At 41.6% G+C, this 23,175-nt stretch overlaps 1 protein-coding gene across 5 annotated transcripts in view; it reads right to left on the bottom strand.

The window, feature by feature from the left end:
* dmd (dystrophin) overlaps nt 1-23,175 on the bottom strand; it is a 262,554-nt gene that overhangs the window by 39,781 nt on the left and 199,598 nt on the right. For all 5 annotated transcript variants that reach the window (XM_080296865.1, XM_080296862.1, XM_080296864.1 and 2 more), the window contains 2 exons: nt 22,764-22,827; nt 15,395-15,455 (listed from right to left, as the gene is read on the bottom strand). In XM_080296865.1, coding sequence (XP_080152991.1) covers nt 15,395-15,455; nt 22,764-22,827 — 125 coding nt within the window. The remainder of the gene's footprint in view (nt 1-15,394; nt 15,456-22,763; nt 22,828-23,175) is intronic.

Genomic DNA, 23,175 nt, shown 5'->3' with positions numbered 1-23,175 from the left:
AAGAGGCATGAGAGTCACTTCACACTCGTTTATGGCAACATCTTCCTCTGCCTATTGCTGAAAGTGAAAGCAAAAAAACTTTTTTATATATGTATATTTGTTGCTACCTTTAAAGTACGTCCAAATGTGTGAAATCCATATTTAAAACTACTGAAAATAAGGGAGAGCTGTTTGCAAAAGAGAACCACAAAGTGCAGGGATTCAGGTTATCCCTGCACTTACAGAAACTTTTGGTGTTTTTCAAAAATGCTAACTTGGTTTTATTAAAATAATAATAATAATAATAATTTTTAAAAATCTCAAATCACATTTCAGGCAGCATGGTGGCACGGCGGATAGCACTGTTGCCTCACAGCAAGAAGGTCCGAAGTTCAAGTCCGCCATCGGGTTCTTCCTCCCACAGGCCAAAGACATGCAGTTAGTGGGGTTTGGTTAAATGGCCCAGCCGTGAGTGGTTGTCTGTCTCTCTAGATTGGCCACCTATCCAGGGTGTAACCTGCCTCTCGCCCTAAGACAGCTGGGATAAGGATCCAGAGGAGGACGGATGGATTCAAAATTTTGCAATCTATAAAAATGATACGGCTGGCGTTACATAAACTTCAAGTCGGATAAATGATGATGGCGAGCAAACAATAACAAACAAAGTTTCTTTTTTGCCCCTTCTGTCTTTTAAGACAACATCACAGTCCACACTGGTGCACATTTACACTGCCAGTGCCAGTGCACTAAAACTGGTGCTCTGAACTGCAGTTACCTGATGCCACGAGGAATCCTGTGCTGTTTATTAACTCATAGTTTAAGTTTGACTTTGACGTGTTGACGTTTCAACTCATGACTAAACTGCTCAAGCATTCTCACAATACTGGACTTTTGAACCTTCCGCTACACATTGAAAAACAGTTATTCTATAGTCGGGTAAAAAACACTGGCTTGCTTTTGTCCTTTGCCTTTGTCTTTCCTCAGAAAGTAACATAAACATTAGTTCTATTACTGTTATGTTGCCCATCTGCATGCCCTTAATGGTTCCACTGGACTGAGTGATAATTAGAGTGCTTAAGAACATAAAATAAAGCACTATAGTAATGTTAATGTGAAAGATTGAATGTAGTAAAAAATGCTCAAAGTGAAAAGGCTTTGAGGAAAAGTCCCTTTAATTATTGGAGCTCGTATTAACCTATCACAGACAGACTGATCAATGCATGTTGTCTGATACTTTACAATCTGATCATTTAGAAATGGAGTCATGCTTACCTGTTGTTTGGTACATGCCACAATACAGTGACCTAAAGAATCTGTGCTTTGTTCATATCAGGCAGATCTGACTTTGTTTCCAACGCTCTGTTGCAGCACAAGCTGAGACACAAGTGTCATTTTCTCCTAGAAAGAAGAGGTTATCTAGGCTTAATACAAAGTCTGCACACAGTACGCCCCAAAGCCAATTCACCATGTGTGGCTTCTCATCCATAAACGGGACTAAGTCGATGAACACAAACACACAATAGGCACACACCTGCATTCACACTGTGGCCAAAAGTCTGCATCAGCATCCTCTGCTCTCATCTAAATGAAGTTGCATAGAGATCACTAAACTAATTGGAAGCTCTTGGTTGGCTGCATAGACAACAGTGCAGTGCATCGAAATCGCGGTAAAACTGCAGCAGTCAGTGTGCGAAAGAAAAAAATCCCGCACGGATCCAAACAGGAGCAGCCTCGCTGGCAAAGGCGGTGACTACGTCTGTGCGTGTGAAGGAATGCACAGCGATCCATTAGCCTGCTGCTTTTCAAGGCTCGCTCGCTTACACACACACACACACACACACAGAAATTGAAAAGAAAACACAGTCTTGTGAAGTTCAAACACATGCGGATAAATAAAAACAGCCCACGCCGATCCCAGCCTGGGGCTCTGAAGCTCCGTGTGTTCCCTTTTATTCCAATATGGCAGCAAGTGCCCAGAGGAAGAGCAGCCTGCAAAGGAAGGATTTAGATTTAGGAAATGCACGATTCAGCCAGCAAGAAGCGGCCGCCTGCACACCTGGGCTGGCTCCTCTGCAACCATCCCGAAAGACCAAAACCAGACCCGAAGAACAACGGTCGGTTCGCTCTTTAAGACAACATAACAGAGCCGATTTCCCGTCTTTTGTTGAAAAATATCGATCGCTTTATATTGCGTATGCTCTGTCATCACAAGAGCATACGCGGCGTTTTCTGCACGTCCAAATAATCCGATCATTATAGTTTGAAGCGCGTTTTATACGCCGGGAGAGAAGAGCACACAGTGAGGCAGCAGACCTATTTAAAACAAATCCTGCATGCAACCTCTCTGCCATTTAAAAATTGCGGAGTCTATGTTTGCGCATTTTCGGCAGTAAGGATGAAATAGTGTGCAGTGTGGGGGATGTCTCTCCCTCGGCCACACAGCCAGCGTTGAACAGGTTTACTGCATTACGACCAGCACGATTCCCATCATAATCAGACTACTTATCACCAGCAGAGACAGACCCCAGCCTTCAGCACTCACTTCCGAAGCTGTTCTCGCATCGCCGGCCTTTCCGAGCCTCTTCCGAGCGTGACAGAACGATCCGATTCCCGGGCAGAATAGAGGGGATGTGCCGGCCCCTTCCGCGGTCCGACCAAGCGTCCTATGCAACCGGAGGGAGACGTCCGAGATTACAGTGCGGAGCCTGTTTTCCCTTTGTAAGTGCTAGTTGTAGGCTGCAGAGGCTGACTGACCCAGCGAGACACAAGGATCAATGTCCCAACATACAACATGCACGACTTCCGCCTACTATTTCAAAATAAACGCTTGAAGCCAGAAAGATCCTGACATGCAAAAACACGCGAGAAAATCATGGGTGATCCTCCTACTTAGTTGCAGAATTTAGTTACACATTCCATCCATCTAAAGCTGAGTCCTATAAAAATCACACGAGTACTGCTTCAGATTCTTTTTAAAATAGCCTTTATTCACATTTTCACTTGATTTGACCCGAATCTTTGTGGATTCCCTTACTAATTATATAACTATCTATCCAGGAAGTTAACTAGCTCCCTGTAGAAGGCTTCATATCCCTGGCGTGTGCTCGTTTTGCTTGCTTACTATCATAAACAGCTTCAAAGATAGACAAAGCATCCAGGTCTGAAAACCAAAGCCAGTGGAGAACTTAAATGTGCATTCTTTCTAAAGGCGAGCAGGGGGTGAGCCTCTTGCTGACAAAACAACATCCTGCTGTTTTTAAATCTATGGGACAATGGCCCTCAGCTCCTTTGCTCTGTGACCTTAGCCGCTTTACTGATGGTATTATCAGACTTTATATCTAGTTTACATTGGATACAACATTAAGTTCATGAGCATTTGGTTTTTCTTTTGGATACAATTTGAAAATACCAAGAGGAAGATGGTGAAAAGGCTCAGTTTGAGGCTTTAAAGCAGGGCGTCTTTGCATGAGTCATAAGCTAACAGAAAGTGGAACGCCCTGGAAAAAATGAAATGATTGTACAGCATTTTCTGTCATATATCCTTAAAGTAAGCTGCCCAGAATATACAAACACAGGACATGCAAAAGTATCACCACAATAAGTGTAAGTAGAGGTCCTGACTGCAGAAACAAGTTATATGGGAGTTATGGTTCTGAGTTGGGATCCGTTAATACTATTGACAACACACAGAGAGGGACCTTAGAAATTGTACCAAAGCTGAGGCTTACGAAGATGCACAAGCATGAAATACTCCCAAAAACTTACAGTGGACGGCTTGATGGCAACAATGATCTGCACAGGTAGAATACTGAGCAGGCTAAAAGTTGGCTTAAATAAGGGAATGATACCAAAAAGAGGAAGAACCAACAGAAACCCAAGAAAACACATAAAGCACAGACTTATTGTAGTGGACAGTTTTCAAGGTTTTTAACAGTCAGCTGGTATAATTTGTATTCAAGTGCTATTTGATCAAAATCCTACCTTGTTTTGAGGATTTGGTCTGTATCAGTGTCATTCACTCACTGCCAAACAAGCTCTGCAGTACATCTCCAGAAACAGTTCATTTCAAATAACCTGTTTCATTTTCTGTTAGAATCCGTGTTTGCTGGGACACCGGTGTAGCTCAGTGGGTGAGCCATGTGCCATATGGCCGGAGAGCAGCAGGCCCTTTGCTGCATGTCCTAACCTCTCTCTCTCCCAGCTTTCCTGTCTATGCCCTCTGTCAATTTATGCTGAACAAATAGTATTAAAAACGTGTGTGCTTTGGGAGAGCCGTGTTTGTAAAGTGCTGCTCAGAGTTAATGTATGTGCAGATATGTACACACCCTCCTCGCTCTGTATGTGCTACAAAAATAAAATGAATGTTGAATTTAAAGTGAAGCTGTATGACAAGGTCTGTTACTACCCACGGTTCTGAGATTTGTCAGTTTGGAAAATATTTTTTAGGTGATCTTGCCCAGACGTTGGTGAAGTAAAGAATATTCCCACTATAGATTCTGGCTATTTATGGAACATATGCATACAATCTAATCTAAACCCAAACAACAGAAGTAATAAAAAGTTAGTCATGTTCACAGCTGTGGCTGTGATGGTAGTGTGCATGGTGACGTCTGCAACTGGACCCTTCTAGTGGATCATTTTTAGTTCTGTAATTGTGTCCATCTGTGTATGAATTTTGACACAGACTGTGTACAGACAGGTTTTCACCCACTGCAGATGCACCTGCATGGTTCTCAATGTGGATGACACTTATATTGGTTGAATGCTAATTTGTTGACAAGTGGGCCTAAATAGGTAAGGGAGAAACAGCAGTGTTCGCCCCGAATGGGAGAACCATGAAAAAATACCAAAGATACCAAAATATAGTATAACAAACACAGAAACACCTGCAGTGGGCACTTTTCTGTGACTGGCTGATGGACCAACAACAGTAAAAGTGAGACTAAGGTGTCATTCAGTGGGGATTTTCTGTGTGAACGTCTAACCAAATACCACAACCTGAAATAAAACAAAACCAAGATGCATCCTGGAGTTGTTGTTGTTTTTTTTAACAAAAACAGCTTTTCATCACATTTGAACTCATTCGAAGTCTTAGCCAGTGCAAGGTTGATGTAACAGACAACATGGGTGTGGAACTATCATCTTATTACATAAAAAGATGACATTTACTGGTCTAATCTTATATGAGAGTGAACAGCTTTCCCATATGGAAAAGATATATATAAATCTTATAAAGTTTGTATCTGTCTTGTGTGAAACTTGTATGAAAAGCATACAAGAGTGAAAACAGATATAAGACCCCTTGGAAAATTATATAAATGAAACTTGTATGTTTTGGATACTTACTAAAACAATGTATGAAAGTAATGAGAAAGTGGCCACTTTCATGAGTAAATCATATAAGTTTTTACTATTTCTTTTCCATATGGGTTCCCCCAAAGCCCTCAGCAAGTTTACACACCCTGGCTATTCATTGCTAAATAATGGGAATATGCACAGAAGTTACACAACTATGACAAATATAACAGGATTGAACTGGAAATCCTGACACCTTTATTTTGAAATTAAACTAATTTCCATCTAGTCCTGTGTGCTTCCAGAAAACTTAGCCTGGGCTGCTTGAATAGGTGGAGCTCAGGCTCCCCGCCTCTTCCACCCTTCCCCCATCCCACTGTTTCTCAAAGCAAAGGAGCCTAGACTCCATTAGAAGTTTTTCACCTCAATGATGAGAGCCAGAAATGGAGGAGGAGGGGTGCAGGATTGTAGTGGTGGTGTGTATGTGTGTATATCTGCAAATGCGTGTCAGGGTCATTTTTTGGGATTAGTGTTCAAGGACTGAGCCCCCAGGATGGTCCTTTTTACCCCTGTCTGAGTGGCCAGCACAAACACCAACCTCAATCCTATCCATCACCTAAGAGATGAAGGCCAGCGACAATGAGCCGTCAATTGCTGACTTTACTAATTCTCTTTGGCTGAAGATTCCTGTTTGTTCTTAATATTTAATCTTATGCTTAAGTTCAGTAAGGAAGATCTGTCAACCACCTGTCTATTCTTTACATCACTTGTTTGTTCTTTTATCTGTCAAACGTAGGCTACGTCCACACGTACCCGGGTATTTTTGAAAACGCAGATTTTTCTATGCGTTTGCGCCTTTCGTCCACACGTAAACGGCGTTTTTGGTCACTGAAAACGGAGATTTTTAAAAACGCCGGCCAGGGTGGATATTTTTGAAAACTCCATTTTTGCATTTACGTGTGGACGAGGAAAACGGAGAAAACGCAGCGTCAAAGGTGTGCGCATTTTTTGACGTCACACTGTGCGCCACGTTTCGGTGAAATGCATTTCTACAATGGGGGACTTAGACAAAATACTGTTACTGTTACTTGTACTCTCTGCAGTGTTTAAATGCTCACACATACACACACAGTTACTGTCCCTCCACACATACCACTCGGTTCTGCTTCTATGCGCCATCTTTGTTTACTATCGCTCACCGAGGCTTCTAGACTTCTGATTGGCCAGCATTTCTACATGCTTAGGAATATATCGCCACATGTTGCTTTGACATGTTCATAGCAGCGTTTTCCTTCATTTTTGCGTTTACGTGTGGACGGGATTACTTTTTAAAACAAAAACGGAAAATCTCCGTTTTCAACAATACCCGTGTACGTGTGGACGTAGCCTTAATATTGACATCAATACTCTGGTCCAAACACTTTCTTATCCATGTTCTGCAAACCAGTCAGGCTCTGTTCTGCGTGCTTTAAATCTCAGTGCTCTCCTGTCATCCTACCTGTTAGACAGTCATTCATACAACCCTTACCCCCATTTCCATTTCTCCCCGGGCACTCAGAGGCCTCCGTCTTCATTTTCACCACAACTAGAATCTCGACTCTGTTCTGTTGGTTGTTCAACAGAGGAATTCACTCTCAGAGTGCAGGCATACTTCCCAAAGTTTCCAAAAATACAGTGGAAGCTAAGCCTTCAGCTTCTTGCCTCCTTCTGTGAAAGGCAGTTATTCCTATCTACTGTCAAGTGCTTACTCCTAGAGCATCACTGAATTAAGCTACGTCCACACTAATGCGTTTTGCATCGTCTTCTCTCCGTTTTGGCCTCCTGTCCACACTGAGACGACGTTTTTCCCCATGGAAAAATGCAGCGGTTTGAAAACGCTCTCGAAAACACACACATTTCAAAACGGAGCTGTCCCGTCGCAGTGTGGACACTCGAAAACGCAGACTTTCTAAAACAATGACGCATTTTAGTCATGTGATGCAGTCATGTGACCATTTAAACAAAGGTAGCGGAGGGCATTATACAGCAGTTGTTTTGATTGCTCTCAATTTTGACAGCCCTAAAAAGATTAACATCAGCCTGTACACGCTGCAGAGAGCTGTTCTTCACATTCTTTAACTCTCACTCGCTTTTGCAACTTTGTACTTTTGTGTTACTCGCAGCAACAGCTCCACCTCATTGTTAGTCCATTTAAAAAACTCGGTGCTTTTCCTCGACATTTTGCCGCGACGTTTCAATGAGCTGGAACGTAAATAAGCGGCAGACAGAAATGAGACATTGTGAGATGACAGTTGTTATGACGTAAAGCTAAATATATAAACAGAAAATGAACTGAATCTTCAACAGCGATAATGCTGTTATTATGAATGTTAGGTCAGTTTGACAGAGATCATGATGGTGTTCACTACACCTCAGGGTATTTGTGCTTATTGTTCTCCATCAAGACTTTGAACTAGAACTTTGTGTTGGCAATCTAACCTTGGGAGTTGAATTTCTGATATACAGTGTCTTGAATTTGGAGAAATAAGAAAAAACATTGACGAAAAACACGATGATACAATTGGTAGAAGTCATTACCTGATGCGTTCTTAATGCTACACCTGCAGTGTAGTTTTTCCCTTTGCTTTGGAGGAATTCTGACCCACTCTTCAGAATTGTTTTTATTCAGAAAACATGGAGGGTTTTCAAGCATAAACAAACTGTTTAAGGTTATGTTTAAGGAATCTCGGTCACTTCAAAAGCTTAATTTTTTTGTTTCCATTCACCGGTGGTGTGTTTCAAATCCTTATGTTGCTGCATAATCCAAGCTTCAGGACACAAACGAATGGCATTGCATTCTTCTTTAGGATTTTCTGGTAGAGAGCAGATACAACAGAACCCCGACTTACCAAATTAATTCGTTCCCGAGGGTCTTTCGTAAGTCGAAGCACCCATCGCGCGTTTTGAGTGACTGATAGGCTATAGGCTCATCGCTAACTGCAACAACAATACGTGGTTCAAGTGGAACAGCGAAGCGCAAGTACGAAAGCCAAGGGGTTGTCACATGATTTGGAAGGCATTGTGGGCATTGTAGGCTCAGCCAATCAGAGCCAGCGGATTTCGTTACTCGGGCATTTTGCCGTAACACGGGCAGAAATATTGCCGTTCAGCGCCTTCGTAACTTGAATTTTTCGTGAAACGGGGTATTCGTAAGTCGGGGTTCCACTGTATAATAGTTCCAATAATTATGGCCACCATGTTTGACTGTTGTTATGGTCTTTTCATATACTGCTGTGTTAGTTCGTCTGTCAGGTGTAAGGACACAAATCTTCCAGTTCAACTTTTTTCTCATCAGTCCACAGAATATTTTCCCAAAGGTCTTCGGCATCATCAAGATGTTTTTTGCCAAATGTCAATAAGCCTTTGTGTTCTTTTCAGTCAACAGGGGTTTACAATCGTCACTCTCCTAGAATGTCAGCTGACACATCAATTTTCTTATATTAAATAAAATCATAGACTTCCAGCTTAATGAACTTAGTGCCAGGTTTCATAATTCCTCATATGGCCTGATAAAATCAGAAACCACTCTACTGGCGCTTACTATTAATAGAAATTTGACTGACATGGCGACTCGTCGATTTAACCTGAGAGAGTCTGAACGTTTGAGTGTCGAGTCTCGAGTGTTGGGAGAATAAGGAGTGCCAGCAGGTGCTCCTGTGGCACCATGAGGTGCTCCATGAGGTCCACCTCATGGACTCGCTTTGATGTTGTCACTTGAGAGAGATCTTACATCAGTTCTTGACTGTGAAGAAATTATTGACATGACTAAAAGCAGACCACACTGACGGAGGAGAAATGCAAATAAGGGCCTTTTGCCAAAAGTAATGATAGTAAGATTTAAGGATTGTTTTGTTTTATTAGTTGCTTTTCCCTTTGTGCATTGTGTTCGTGTTGTCTCTGTTGTTCTTTGTCTTTGTTAAGGTCAAGGGTCTGTTACCCGTGATTTTAAATGTTGTTGTTTTTAACTTTCTAGTTTTCTGTATGATTCTTGATTTTCTTTGTGTTTATATCCATGTGTTTGTCCCTTCCTGTTGTGTTCTGCTAGTTTTCTATATTACATTTTTTCCTAGTCTTCAGCCCTTTTATGTCAAGTCTCTGTCACTGATGTTCTCCTTCTTTATTTCCTGTTTAACTTTTGTGTGTTTAGTTTCACTAAACCCTCCTGTCTATGAGTTTCAGCTGTGTTTCCCACCCTTCTTTGTACTTCCAGTCTTCTTCTTGTTCTTTGTTTGGTCATCTGTTGTTTATCCTTGTTTTTGCTACTTTATTTGTACCTGTTCACGTCCATCATTAGCCTGTATCCCCAGCGTAAACTGTTTGTAGTTCCTGGCTTCTGGTGTTTCCCTTTTTACTTTGTTTCCCTTTTGGATTTAACTACGGGATTATTAATAAATGACTCCCTTTAAGTTCACCTGTGCCTGCCTCCATGCATCTGCTTTTGGTCCTTGACTTTACTTTTTCTTTTACTTTCAAGCACTCTATACTGTTGTTAGTGTATGTGTAGTCCATTTGAGTCTGCCCTGTATTTCTTAACCATTAACTTCGTTTTTCTGCCTCACTTCTGCTTTTATGAAGACCACCATGTGGTGTTGCTGTAATCACGAGTAATATAAATGCTCAACATGAGAAAAGTCAATGTCAGGGATTTGATTATACTGAACTTACATGGTTTTCTTTTGTTGTTCATGCGATGTTTGCACAAGAGATCTCATTGGAAAAAAATATCCTTTTATTAAATATTACCCTAATTATTAAATATTATCCTAATTATTAAATATTACCCTAATTATTAAATATTATCCTAATTATTAAATATTATCCATTGAAAGGAGAAAAATCTAGCGTAGGGTCACACATGACCCTACGCTGTGTCACTGCATCATTTCATGTCTGGCACTGATCACCACCTGCACTCATGTATATATCCTTCTACGTAGCACTCTTAATTCTTATTCTCATGTATATATCTAATGTATATCTCATGCACATATCTTTCTTTCTACATAGCACTTTAATTCTTATTGTTTGCACTGAAGCACCGCAGCAAATTCCTAATGTTGTAAACCTCAACATCTGGCAATAAACCCATTCTGATTCTGATTCTGATAAGACGGATAACTTAATGATGACAGTTATCATTTAAATATAACCATATTTAATAAGGATCTCAGTGGAGAGTGTGGTGGCGTGGTGATTAGCACTGTGGATTAAAATATCTAGCCAGTGCCTTTCTCTGTGGAGCTTGTGTGTTTGTGTGGGTTCTCACTGGGTACTCTGGCTTCCTCCCAAAACCCAAAGGCATCCAGTCAGTGGGCTAGGCTACTATAAACTGCCCATAGGTCATAATGGTTGTCTGTCTCTCTGTGTTAGCCCTGCGTCAGGTGTTCCTCGCCTCTTGCCCCTTTCCTCAGGGTTATTCTGATTCTGATGGTAGTTGGAAAAGGCTCCAGCCCCCCTGCTGGTGAAGGGACTTGATGGATCTCAGTGGTTAAGTGAATGGATAGACTATATTGGTCTTGACAATAGACAGCAAAAATAACAATGATGTATCCAGTATTACTTTGTTCATTTTTATGAACAGGTGTACCTGCTTGCAAATTATAGCAGTAATACTGAAAACATTAACGTCTATAATTAACAACCCAAATCAGAATCATGACACTGTGCCTGCTTTGCTCTGGATTCTTAAACCACTAACTCAGTTTTTCGTTTACTTCCCGTTCAGTAAAGATGACCAGGTGATGTTACTGTAATCAGGAATAATATAAATGCTTCATATAGGTAAAGTAAATAAATGATGCCATGTTAAAAAGCACGAAGGTCCTGAGTTCAATTCCATCAACTGGCTGGGTCCTTTCTGTTTGAATTTGTACGTTCTTCTCGTGTTTGTGTGGGTACTCAAGGAAGAAGGTATGCAGGAGGAAGCCAGAGTACCCGTCTTCCACCAGTCCAAAGTCATGCAGTTAGTGGGGTTAGGTTAACTGTTTATGCTACTTGGTTATTCACAGAGGAGGCCTACAGCAGAGGGGTCCGGGCCCTCTACAAGCAGGCTAGAAACAAGCTAACCAAGGAGATCAGGGTAACTAAAGCCGCTTTTCCGTTAGTCCCTACGCGACTCAACTTGTTTTCCATCACAACGCCTGATGTGCGTGGGGTTGTCACAGCAATGTGGCTGAGCGTCCCACGAAGGAATTACTGTGCAACATGAACGCCACAACAAAGGTGGACGTCGAGAGAACACACCTGCTGATGGGTCTGTGTCTTTTTGTCAGACTCAGGACAATGATGTTCTTTTTTTGCAGCTGTTTCTCTCGTTGCTGGGTTTTAAAAATGCCGGGTTTGATTTTCGTGAAGGAGACGCTCTCATGGCTCAGCGAGTGATGCCACTGATTAGCCAATCGGTGGCATGCAGTCTGTTGACATCACATTTTCAGATCACTGGGAACCCGAGCTGAGTAGGTACTAACAGGTACTGTCTCCTAATGGAAAACCCTGAAAAGCATGGCAAGCGACCGGATTAGGCACTAAAGCTAAAAGCTAAAAAGCAGCTTCTCAGCCGATGACCCTGCATCAGCTTGCACCAGTGACAGGAGTCCATTGCTCCACCAGCTGGCTGATGGCCTTAAAACCTTCTACTGCAGATTTGAAAGACAACCACTCACACCTCCCACCTGCTCACCCTCACATCCACACACAAAGATGCTCACTCTCACCTCACACCTATACAAAAAGACTACTTGCACCCCCACCCCGTCCCATCTGACCCCTACCTGTGCTAAAGATCCGTGAGGATGTTTAGTCTGCTTATCCAGAGACAGAACACCGGGAAGGCTCTGGGATTTAACAGTGTGTCCCGTCATTCCTGAAAGTCTGCACAGACCCACTGGCCTCCATCTTCAACCAGATCTTTTATGTCGCATTGTTTCACAAGTGGCAACAGTAAACAGGATCACATTTGACTGTATTACAGTCAAATGAAATTTGAACTCCCATTTTTACTGCCTTAGTTGACGAGAGATAAGCATCTGATGTTTTGTCTCCAGATGCACAACATTCTAGTGATGATGACTTTGAAAAACGGTCTTTTAATAGTTCGTCTGTCCCCAAACTTATTCCCTCAGCCAACGCTAAGTGACTAAATATGAGATTTGGATCTGCCAAAGGCACAATGAGAAAGATCTCCTGAAACCTGGAACAGAGTTTTTGTCATGGTCCTGGGTCTCCTGACCCAGCGTTTTTAGTTCTTTGTGATGTTTGTATTATCGTACTTGTGTGAGTTATTCGATGGTTTCTAGTTTCGATCCCTTGCCCTTCATGTTTCTGTGTCCCCTCTGTTCTGTGTAAGTCTGTGTCTGCATGTTTGAGTTTCCCTCTGTGTCTTTCAGTTCTTAGAGTCCTCTGCCTTATGGTTTATGTCTCTGTGTTTCTTAGTTGCTGTCTCCACTGTCAAGTTCGCGTCTCTGTGTGATCCTTCCTGTTTTACTTTGAAGGTCCGTGTCTTATGTGAATGTGTCCTGCTTTGCTTGTCTCGTCAGTCCTGATTTCTCCCAGGTGTCCCCTCCTTCTGTGTCTCATTCCCCTCGTTACTCCCCAGTGTATTTAAACCCTGTGTTTCTCTGAGTCAGTGTCGTGTCGTCTGCTTGCCTGTCGATCCTGCCTATCAGTTCTACTTAAAGTCGCGCTACAATCAGCTGATTTCAGTTAGTGGTGGATAATGGTGCAGTTTGCAGCATGTCTATGAATATTACTTTTGTTTTATTAAACAAAAGGACGAGAGTAACATGTGTAAAGTGCATCCAGGACCGAAACAACTTAATTAATGCTGCTAACACAACTTCAGCTATTTGCAAGCATCTGCTCGGACAGCATGCTAGCACTAAGCTAGCCAAGAACCCAGAGTGTTGATGAAGCTGAGTGACTGCCAACCTCAGGCCAGCAGCCAGACCCCGAACTTCAACACTTCAACAAACTGATGAGCAGTCAGGCTGCAGCTTGTACCTGTTCCTGCAGTAGAATCACTGTGGCTATCACTAAAGTGTCTTTGTGCTGGATTTCATCTTTGCTTTGTGCTGAAAACTAAGAGAAAGATAATATGTGTGCACTCATTAGGATATGGATTTATGCTTGTGTATGGACAGTAGCCTAAAGGTTTATACTGTTGCTGGTAATTATGAGACAATGTATTTCAGGTCATTTTATGGAGAAACTTCAAAGTAATGCAAGTAGTGTAATGAATTACTTTCTCCTGGGAGTAATACATTACTTCTAAGAAAACTGATTTGTGAATATGTGTAATATATTTACATAATAATAATTACCCCAAGACAGATCACAACAAAGAGAGGAAATGCCTCCGACAAACAAACATTTTACCACACAGCATGAAAGTAATTTGCCCAAATATAATGCTACGGTGGTGACTCCCAATGTGGAGTCAGTGAGTTGATGTGTATATGTTTTTATGCAAGTGTTTCTGCTTTTTCTCGTCTAAAGAGTCAGAACTTTGTTTCAAATTTGGACGTACAGTTGAGTGGATGGAAAAGTGCAGACAAATGAAGAATTGCATTAAAAGCAGCAAACGACTGAACGTATCCTGAGTGGATGAATCTTTGACCAGCAATACCAGGCAAGCCCACAGTTATGGACCAAACAATGTGCCACGATGTAACAATCCACCTTGAACTATTAAAAATTGGGAAACAATACTTTGAGTGTATCTCGCGTCCTTGGCTTGCCTCTGCTGAAAAAGAAATATTACAGTGTAAGAAATTGACATGCAACAGTGTTTGTGATTATTGGTTGTGTGTTTGACTGTGGGAGTAGGTTGTGTGGGTAAGCTGCGAACAAACTGCCTCCTTTTGTGATTAATAAATTTGATCTGAATCTGAAAAGGACCAACTTTGGGTCATTCCATCTAAAATCAGACAATTTAAAAAATATTCCTGTACGTCTTTCTCCAACTTGCTTTACTTTTATGGTCCAAAGGTCCAAGTTATTTTAGCATACAGTAATAAAATTTAAATTAGAAAAGACAATTCTTAGCAATTTCTGAATGACATATAATACTGCAAAATAATGCATGCAGAATACTTTTTAACCCTTACATGCACAAGTGACTGGGTACACTCTTCCAGAACAGAACAATCGCTACATCTAATGACATCCATACACTGGATTTACCACACCAACTTCTGACTTCATGATCTTTGTTTCTCTTTGGTTGGGCTTGTCTGCTTTTCCTGTGGCTTTTTGTTGGGAGCAACTTTCCAGTTGAGTTCTCATGTGTGGTGTGAGTTGTGCATTAGTGATTCTGCTCTTGAATTCAGGGTGCTAAGCTATGAAAAGGTGAAGGGTAGCAATGTTAAGTATGTCATACCACAGCACCATTGACCACCTCTTTGTTTTTAAACTTACATATGTAGGTGCTAACCATGTGGTCCATGTGTCTACACCTCCTTTGGTCTTGTTGTAGAATGTGACCAATTCTGTTTTTATTTCTACCATACCACAACAGCAAGATGCTTCTCCATGAAACACTGTGCAAGAGGCATTTAACTAGCCAACAGATATCTCCAAAAGTTCTGTTCATCTGGACGGAGCGTCTTCACTTGCCTGGATGATTGGGCATGCATTAAGACGTGGCCAATAGACAGACATTTTTCATGTATTTTTCACAAATTACAGATTTTGATTCATTTTGATGGGAAGAAAGACCAGTGAATCGTCTGTCTTTAACAGTCTTTGAGGTACTATTATTGCCTCAGATTACAATGTGAAAAATAAAATAAAATAAAAAAGGCCTGAAAGTGGTTTGACAGACCATTATATACCATACATATCTTCGAAGGCCTATTTGATTTGAGAAAGAATAGCCCCACTGCTAGTTTAAGACTGCCTACTGTCACAAATCATGTTCGCTAATGAAGTTTGTAGTTTTGAAGTTTGAAGTTTCCAAAGCACATTTATTCTGTGTTGCGCCCCAGCCCAGGGAAACCAGAGTGCGACAGAATGAAAGTTAAAAATTGTGTGTAGCCGATGAAGAGGACAAGCAGGGCTACAAGCTGAGCACCAGAGCACTTACTTGATGTAGTACGGCACGTTGTTTGGAGAGACGCCCTGCTCGAAGGGGGTCACCACAGATCCTGCACAAACAGATGATAGATGATTAAAACCCAAAACAAATATTGATAATCATCTCCTAATTTTGTTTGAAGTGTCTGAAATTTCCAAAGCTGTCATGGTCCCTCGGTGTTGAACGCAGAGTTTTTAGTGAGTTCATGTTTTGTTGTTGTTTTGTGGATCATTTGTTTCTTAGTTTGGTTTGTTCGTAGTATTTGTTTGATTGCTGTTTCTCATTTCATTATTGTATTTTTCAGTCGTCGGTTTGTATTTTAGCGTCATCTTCCCTGCTTATGTTGTAGTTGAGTTCATGTGTCTTGGTTTTGTAATATTTAGTTATCATCTTTGGTTTTCACTTTCTGTTTTCTCAGCCTTATCCTTGTGTCCGTCTGGTCTCTGAATCCTGTCACCATCTTTGTTTACCTTTCTCCCTTTGTCCTCCTGTACACTGTTTTTCTATTTTATTTTGATGTTTGTTCTTCCTTGTATTTTGTGTCTAGGTCTCTGTTTGTTATCTGGTGTGTCTGTATTGTGTCAGTATTCTTCATGGTGTGTGTTCATTGCTTTTCTATTCCATGTGCTCCAACTTAAGTCAGTGGCTACTGCCATGAGTTTAGCATGATACTGCTTATCCCTTATTTCCAACTCCCGCCTTTTGGGTCTTACTCCTGCAGCCACACAGCTAACCTGACAGAAGAACACAACTATAAAAAGACTGAGCCCAACAGTACTTCTATGCCACCGCTGCAGTGGACGAGCCCTTCATCACTGCCACATCAGTGGATCACATGCTTTTTAACATCACCATAACCGGTTCCCACTTTGAGGAGGAAGTGAAGCTGCCACCACCGGTACCTTTCACTACTGCCCACATTTGCAGCTCCACTGGTATCTGCTAAAACAGGGTCTCCACAACAATCCTCTAGGCTGAATGAAAAAGACGTGTTCTCTCGTGCTACCCCAGCCAGAAGAAATCTAAGCAAAGACTGTTCTGTGTTCTCTTCACCATCAGCATAACCGCTAAACCAGCAAAGTTAAAAACTGAGGGTTTTGTGTCTGAGTCAGACTGTTGATGATACAATATAAGACTGTTTTTCTTTTTTTATTCCTGCTGGAAGAAAGACCAGACGACCAGTTCAAAACATGTTTTTTGTGGTCACCTCATTCAAAGACTGAAGTGTGTTTCTTTGAATTTTGTAATGAGTTTTGTATTTCTTAGTCGGTCAGTATAAAAAATGTGTTCTGTATTTGTGAGCTGGCCAATAACCAAAGAAAGTTTTCTGTTTCTGGAACAGATAATAATGTTTGTCTGGTGTTTCTCAGACACCCAGTAATAAAGAAGAAGTCCACGGCAGTCTCTGAAGCAGTCAACAGTGAAATACTTGGGGTGTTTCTGTGCCGACAAACAGTGATACGACTGTATTGGTGTTTCAGAGGAAGAGACAATGTTTTCCATTTCTGAGCTGGTACCTCACACAGAAACTGTTTACTGTGCTGCCGAGATGACCCCTCCAGAGATTGAATTTTGTGTTCATGAGCACACCATCTCAGAGACTATCCCCAGATATTGTGACTGTGCTCTGGGACTTCTGGGGGAATTCTGAGCCAGAACAGCCACAGTCCCTGTCCCCTGTAAGATTTGCTGCATGCTCTGTTGAGCTGCCCCAACCACCAGTGTTTCCAAAGTCTCCTATATGTGCAATGAATCTTGACATCCTTGAGCCTCAGCTGATTCCTGAGCCTGAGGGTCCTGTGTTGTCTGAGCCTGAGCCCGAGGATGCCATATTGCCTGAGGTTGTGGGTTTCTGTGGTCATCCCCGTCTATCTGTCAAGCCATTGATGGGAACTCATTGTGTGGTTGGCTACCTGGCAGGCCACGAGGGTTTTCTTTCTATCCTTGCTGTCATCCTTCTCTGTCCAATCCATGTGATGGCCTCCATTGGCCTCCATTAACGTCACCCAAGGGCCCCTCTTTAAGCCACATTAGGGTCTCTGTTGCCATTGTCGGCCTCTGTCCAAGGCACCCGAGGGTCTATATCACCCTTGTTGGGTTCCATCCTAGCCACCTTCTGGCTATGCCACCTAAGGTGTCGTCTGTGTCAGCACTAGCTTCCAGTTAATCATATCCTCTGCCATCAGTGGCCTCGTGCCAAGCCACTGGATGGACCATGTCTCCTTTGGTACTAGCTTCCAGAGTTTCTTCATGTCTTTCACCGGTGGTCACCTGTTCTGCCATCATGGGTCATTGGTCTAATCGCCAAATACATTAGTTTCTCTATCTCAGTAAATCATGTTTAAATCTTTCAAATGATCTCTCCTTCTTGAGCTACTAGCTGAAGGTAGGAAGATGCACTGCTGTTCTAAACTCTGATTATCAAATGTTATCATTGGAGTGTGAATGTGTGTGAACGTTAGGTAGAAAAAAAGCTTTTATGAATGGGTGAAAATGAGTAAATGATGTATAAAGTGAGTGATTGAGTTTGAAAAGTGCTATAAAATCCAGTCAATTTACCATTTATCTTGCATATATGGACTTCTGAAGATCAGAAAAGATGGGTGGAGTTCCTATTCTGGGCCGGGCATGAGTTGCTGCCCCAAATGGAGTACGAACGAGTGAGAAGAGAAGGGAGTGGGAGACTGACTGATGAACTGGGGCTGTAGTTGAAATGATATGGACACTGCACTGTACCGTTTTGGTAGAGAGATAAAAGCAGAACTTCTGATTTACCGGTCGATCCCAGCACCCGTCTACTGTCCTGGCCTGTCCTGGTCACTTCTATGTGCCCACTTCAGTCCGTCTAAGGCAGGGGTCAGCAGCCTTTAAGACCCAGAGAGCCATTTGGACCCAGTTTCCACGCAAAAGAAAACACTGGGAGCCACAAATACTTTTTATATATTGTTTTTTTTTACCTTTATGCTTTGTGTGAACAACTAAGGTGTGTTGCTTATGAAATCCATGAAGTGCTACAGAGAAAATTACATTTTATTTATGTAATTAACACATTTTGAACTCTTAAAGAAATATAACAAAAGGAAAGACACCCAGCTGAACTAAAATGATCCAGCAAACAAAAACTGTTGTGAGCCCTCCTTATATCGCCTTTGTGCTTTTGGAGCCTTGACCTGACTTTTAAAAAATAATTGGAAAAAAAGCTCGATGCTGCTGAAAGATGCAAAATAGATATTTGCAAAATTCTGCCCAAATATGTATTTTACCTGGTTAATGTGTGTGGCGGGGCGTGGTCTGCAGCGCCGCTGCAGGGGAGGCGGACGCACCTGAGCTGCACCCGCAATCACGCCTCGCCGCCTTAACGTCTGTGCTGTTGTGTTGGTGTGAGTCGGGCTGTGAGCTGCAAAGCTACAGCCGGCTGTGTGCGTACAGCAGCCGTGTGTGAAAAGTGGTCAATAAAGAGAAGCTGAAAAGCGTGTTCATGCAAACATCGTCGGGTCTGCCGTGACATGTTTACAACGGGACTTCTGCTCCTGAACCTCTGCGCACAGCGTCTGCAGGTCGGGGCTGTACGAAGTCACTTTCATCTTTACAGGACTGTAAGCTGTCGTCTGTGAGGCGCGAGCGTGTTTGGTTTAACATAGTTCGCCTTGTAATCGGAAGGTTGCCGGTTCGAGCCCCGGCTTGGACAGTCTCGGTCGTTGTGTCCATGGGCAAGACACTTCACCCGTTGCCTACTGGTGGTGGTCAGAGGGCCCGGTGGCGCCAGTGTCCGGCAGCCTCGCCTCTGTCAGTGCGCCCCAGGGTGGCTGTGGCTACAATGTAGCTGCCATCACCAGTGTGTGAATGTGTGTGTGAATGGGTGGATGACTGGATATGTAAAGCGCTTTGGGGTTCTTAGAGACTAGTAAAGCGCTATATAAATACAGGCCATTTACCATAGTTCACGGTGGAGCTGCTGACATAATGTGGATCCAAAGATCCATAACTGACCTACCTGGGGTTGAAAGTCTCGATAAATGCACGGCGTTTCGGCGGGTACACCGCTTCCACGAGTGTGATGCTTATTTTGAGTGATGAAAAAATAATATAATATAATTTCATTTTTATATTTCAATATCACAATAATCTTCCAGTTTAGAACTACAAGTTAAAAAAGAACATAAATAAAATACACTTCAGCTAATAGCTTCTAATTTATTTTCCCAAACCACGCAGAGCCGCAGTATAAGAACTAAAGAGCCGCATGTGGCTCCAGAGCCGCAGCTTGCCGACCCCTGGTCTAAGGTATTTCACACACGGCCAAAACCTAAATCCATTTCCTTCCTGCAACATCTGTTCTGGTGCCCTTCTCTTATAATGCATGTCACTGAATATGTTTCTGGGTCCTCTGTCTGCACCCAGACCAAGTCCTGCAGCCACCCTGCTAAGGAACAAGGAGTAAAATAAATGTCTTACCAATCGCAACAGAATCCTAGTACCCGCCTACCGTCCTGGCCTGTCCACTCAATTTGTACCCATCCATGCTGAATCAAAGAAACTGTCTTCTAATTACATTAGACCATTTGAAATTAAAATGGACTTTCTACACCCCTGTTTCCTGCACCCTCCTGGGGCTGGAGCTGGCTGGTGGGTCGGGGGTCGCTCTTGGTTCTGGGGAGAATCCATTCATCTGCACTTTGGGGGGGGGGGGGGGGGGGGGGGGTCAATGGATATTCATCTTTATTGAATTTTTCTTTGTGTTTGTCTCCTGGACCTTTCTCTGTCTGCCTCTGGCTGTTTGTGTACCTACTGCTGTGGGTTCTTTGAACTTTAAAAAAAAAACTAATTTTGTTACAAAACTTCCAGAAAGACATCTACTGTAATGAAATGTATTTCCCAGTGGTGTGAAGAGACATTGTTATTATTTCCATTATTATTATTATTATTATTATTATTATTATTATTATTATTATTAATAATCATTATGAAAAAATGGTCAGACACAAAGATTTTCAGGCAGTACTGTTAAATGATTTGTTTCAATGCTATATGTCACGGCCCTTTACATGTTGTAACAATGTTTTTATCTTTGATATTGTCATATTTTATTTGCACATTATTTTTGCTTTTTATCAATTAAATTTAAATTTCCATTTAATTTATTTTTCTGTTTTTTATCATGTCACTCAGAGTGGACAGAGGTGGAAAAACTATAAAAAAATCATTCCAGAAATGCGTGTGTTTTACATTTAATTAGGAACATTTTTAGATATTCTTTCTGAAAACTTGAGTTTTAGTTTTGTAAAACACGGTTAATTTGCTGACAGTGTCACTTTAAGCACTTACACATTTATATTTCATCTACTAGCGCAATGACAGAAACGCATGAAACAAATAGCAATTAAAAAACAAACAAAGAAAGTAATTAAAAACAAAAAGTGCCTGATCTTATGCATATGACCAAATAAGCCCCACAGCTCAGACAGTAGGGCCGGCTCTAGCCATTTTCATTTTAGTCCAGATTAAGATTTGGAAAGATAGCCTACTCGGTATGGGAACTGATAAGAGTTTAGGATTCAGATTATTGATCGCTTATCACTTCAATACCTTATCGATTCTCTTATCGATTCTCACTTAGTTCTCAAGGAGTCACCATCACCACTAAGCAGGATATCAAAGACATTACATTTGTGTTAAGTGCATGCTGTGAGGGACAATGTTTGTACATGTTTAAGGCATTTCCCCTTTCGTGAGATAAAAAAGTAATGTATCACACATCCACAGAGAACTTTCCTTAAAAGAAATCTGCATATTTCTTAATTACTCTCAGGAGAAATGATTTCATTACGCTACTAATTGCATTACTTTTTTGTTTCTCTGCAAAAAGAACTGAAATGCATTGTCTCATAATGACCAGTTAAAAATATAAACCTCTAGGCTACAGTCCCATACACCAGCATAAATCTCTATCTTAATTAGGACACACATATAATCTTTCGCTTAGTATTCAGGTATGAACACAAAGCCGACGGCACAAAGCAAAGATGAAATTCAGCACAAAGAGACTTTAAAGCAATGACCACAGTGATTCTGCTATAGAGACATAAACAGGTAGAAACGGAGGTTGAAGCCTGATTGCTCATCCAATTGTTACCTGTTGAAGTTCAGGATGTTGCTGTTGAGCTGGGGTCAGCATTCACATAGCTTTAACATCACTCTGGGTTCTTGGCTAGCTTAGCAAAGAACCAAAGTTGTGTTAGCAGCATAATGCAGTTGTGTCTGCTATGGATGCAGTTTCCGCTTTACCATCGCACTCTGGTTATTTTGTGCAAAACAAAACAAAAAGTATTGTCCATATCCACGATGTAGACCACACTACTATTTCCCTTCTCCAACATCACAAACAGAACTCAACTGATGGAAGCCCAACTGCAAGTGGAACCGATAAGTGGAATCGATAGGGAAGCAGACTAACAGAGGAATTGAACTATCAAGAACTGGTTCTCGATTCCCATCCCTACAGCCGGCCAGCTGTCATTATATTTTTTCTCATTTTGCTCTCCAAATCACCCAGTCAGTGACAAAAACTGCCTTTTTGTTTCTACCTAACGACTGCTGCCTGCTAATAGCTTTTGTAGCCAGTAGATATAATTAGATCAGCTTGCTGGCTGAACTTTGGCTCATGATCTGGTTGAGCTAGTCTAAGGTTGATTAGTTATAAAATGAATGCCTTGTAAATATGTAATAGAGTGCATTTCATGTACATGGAAATATTAAAGATCCGTTATTCTTGCATTGAGGTCTTCTTAGTTAATCCTGAGATTATGTTAAAGTAACAGAATGGTAATTGCAAGTGAAATGCTGGACTTCCAACATGATCAAAAAAGCACTTTTGAAGCATCTTCTGTTCTCTTAGCTCATTTATTACAAATAATAAATATCTTGTGTTCCACTCTTCCTTCACTCATGAAGAAGACTCCAACATGCGTCTCCCTACACTCTCACTTATACTTCTGATTAGATCTTAAGTTTTCTTTTCTTTTTTTACATTTTGAATGTTTAGCCACTTTGCACTTCTGTTATGACTGAATGACATCAGAGAGCACAGAGCTTGCGTCACAAGCTTGGGTCATGCTGGCACCGCATGATGAAGCTGAAATCAAAAAGTTGAACAGAACTAGACAGCGATCCAGTCAAAGGAGAGCTTTGTTACCCCCATCGTTTATTTTGTGACACTGCTGTCATCATTAGTTCAAATCATTTTATTTTCACACACACACACACACACACACACACACACACACACACACACACACACACACACACACACACACACACACACACACACACGTCTCATGGTTGCTGGTAAGTACTACTAACACACACACAGTATAGTTACCATGTGTAAGGCCAAAATCCCCATGAGCATCTGTCAGCTGCTTGAGATGCTCGTTGATGGAGATCTGTGAGAGGGGAGAAAAACACATTAACAAACGTGTGTATATTTGTTCTACTATTAAAATCTCTATATGAATCAACATCATTAATAATGTAATTTTAAATCAATTTAACCTCATCAGTTTAACCAACTAATACCAGTGGGGACATGCAGAAAACCAATGTTAAATTAGATTTTGGGTTAGGCTGGCCCCAGACTTAACCCTTAGATCAGTTCCCACAGCAGCTAACAGACATAAATTACTTGCTGCAAAGAGCTCGGGCACGTATGGATCGTCCTACTCTGGATTAGGCCACTGCTTCATTTAGTTATGTGGAAGAGTAAAACTAAACATGATATTGCTGTTAGTATT

The sequence above is a fragment of the Astatotilapia calliptera genome, chromosome 23, assembly GCF_964374335.1.
Source record: "Astatotilapia calliptera chromosome 23, fAstCal68.1, whole genome shotgun sequence".
In the NCBI taxonomy this organism is placed as follows: Eukaryota; Metazoa; Chordata; class Actinopteri; order Cichliformes; family Cichlidae; genus Astatotilapia; species Astatotilapia calliptera.
Note: the sequence above shows the minus strand (reverse complement) of the source record. Positions and strands in the feature narration are given on the sequence as shown.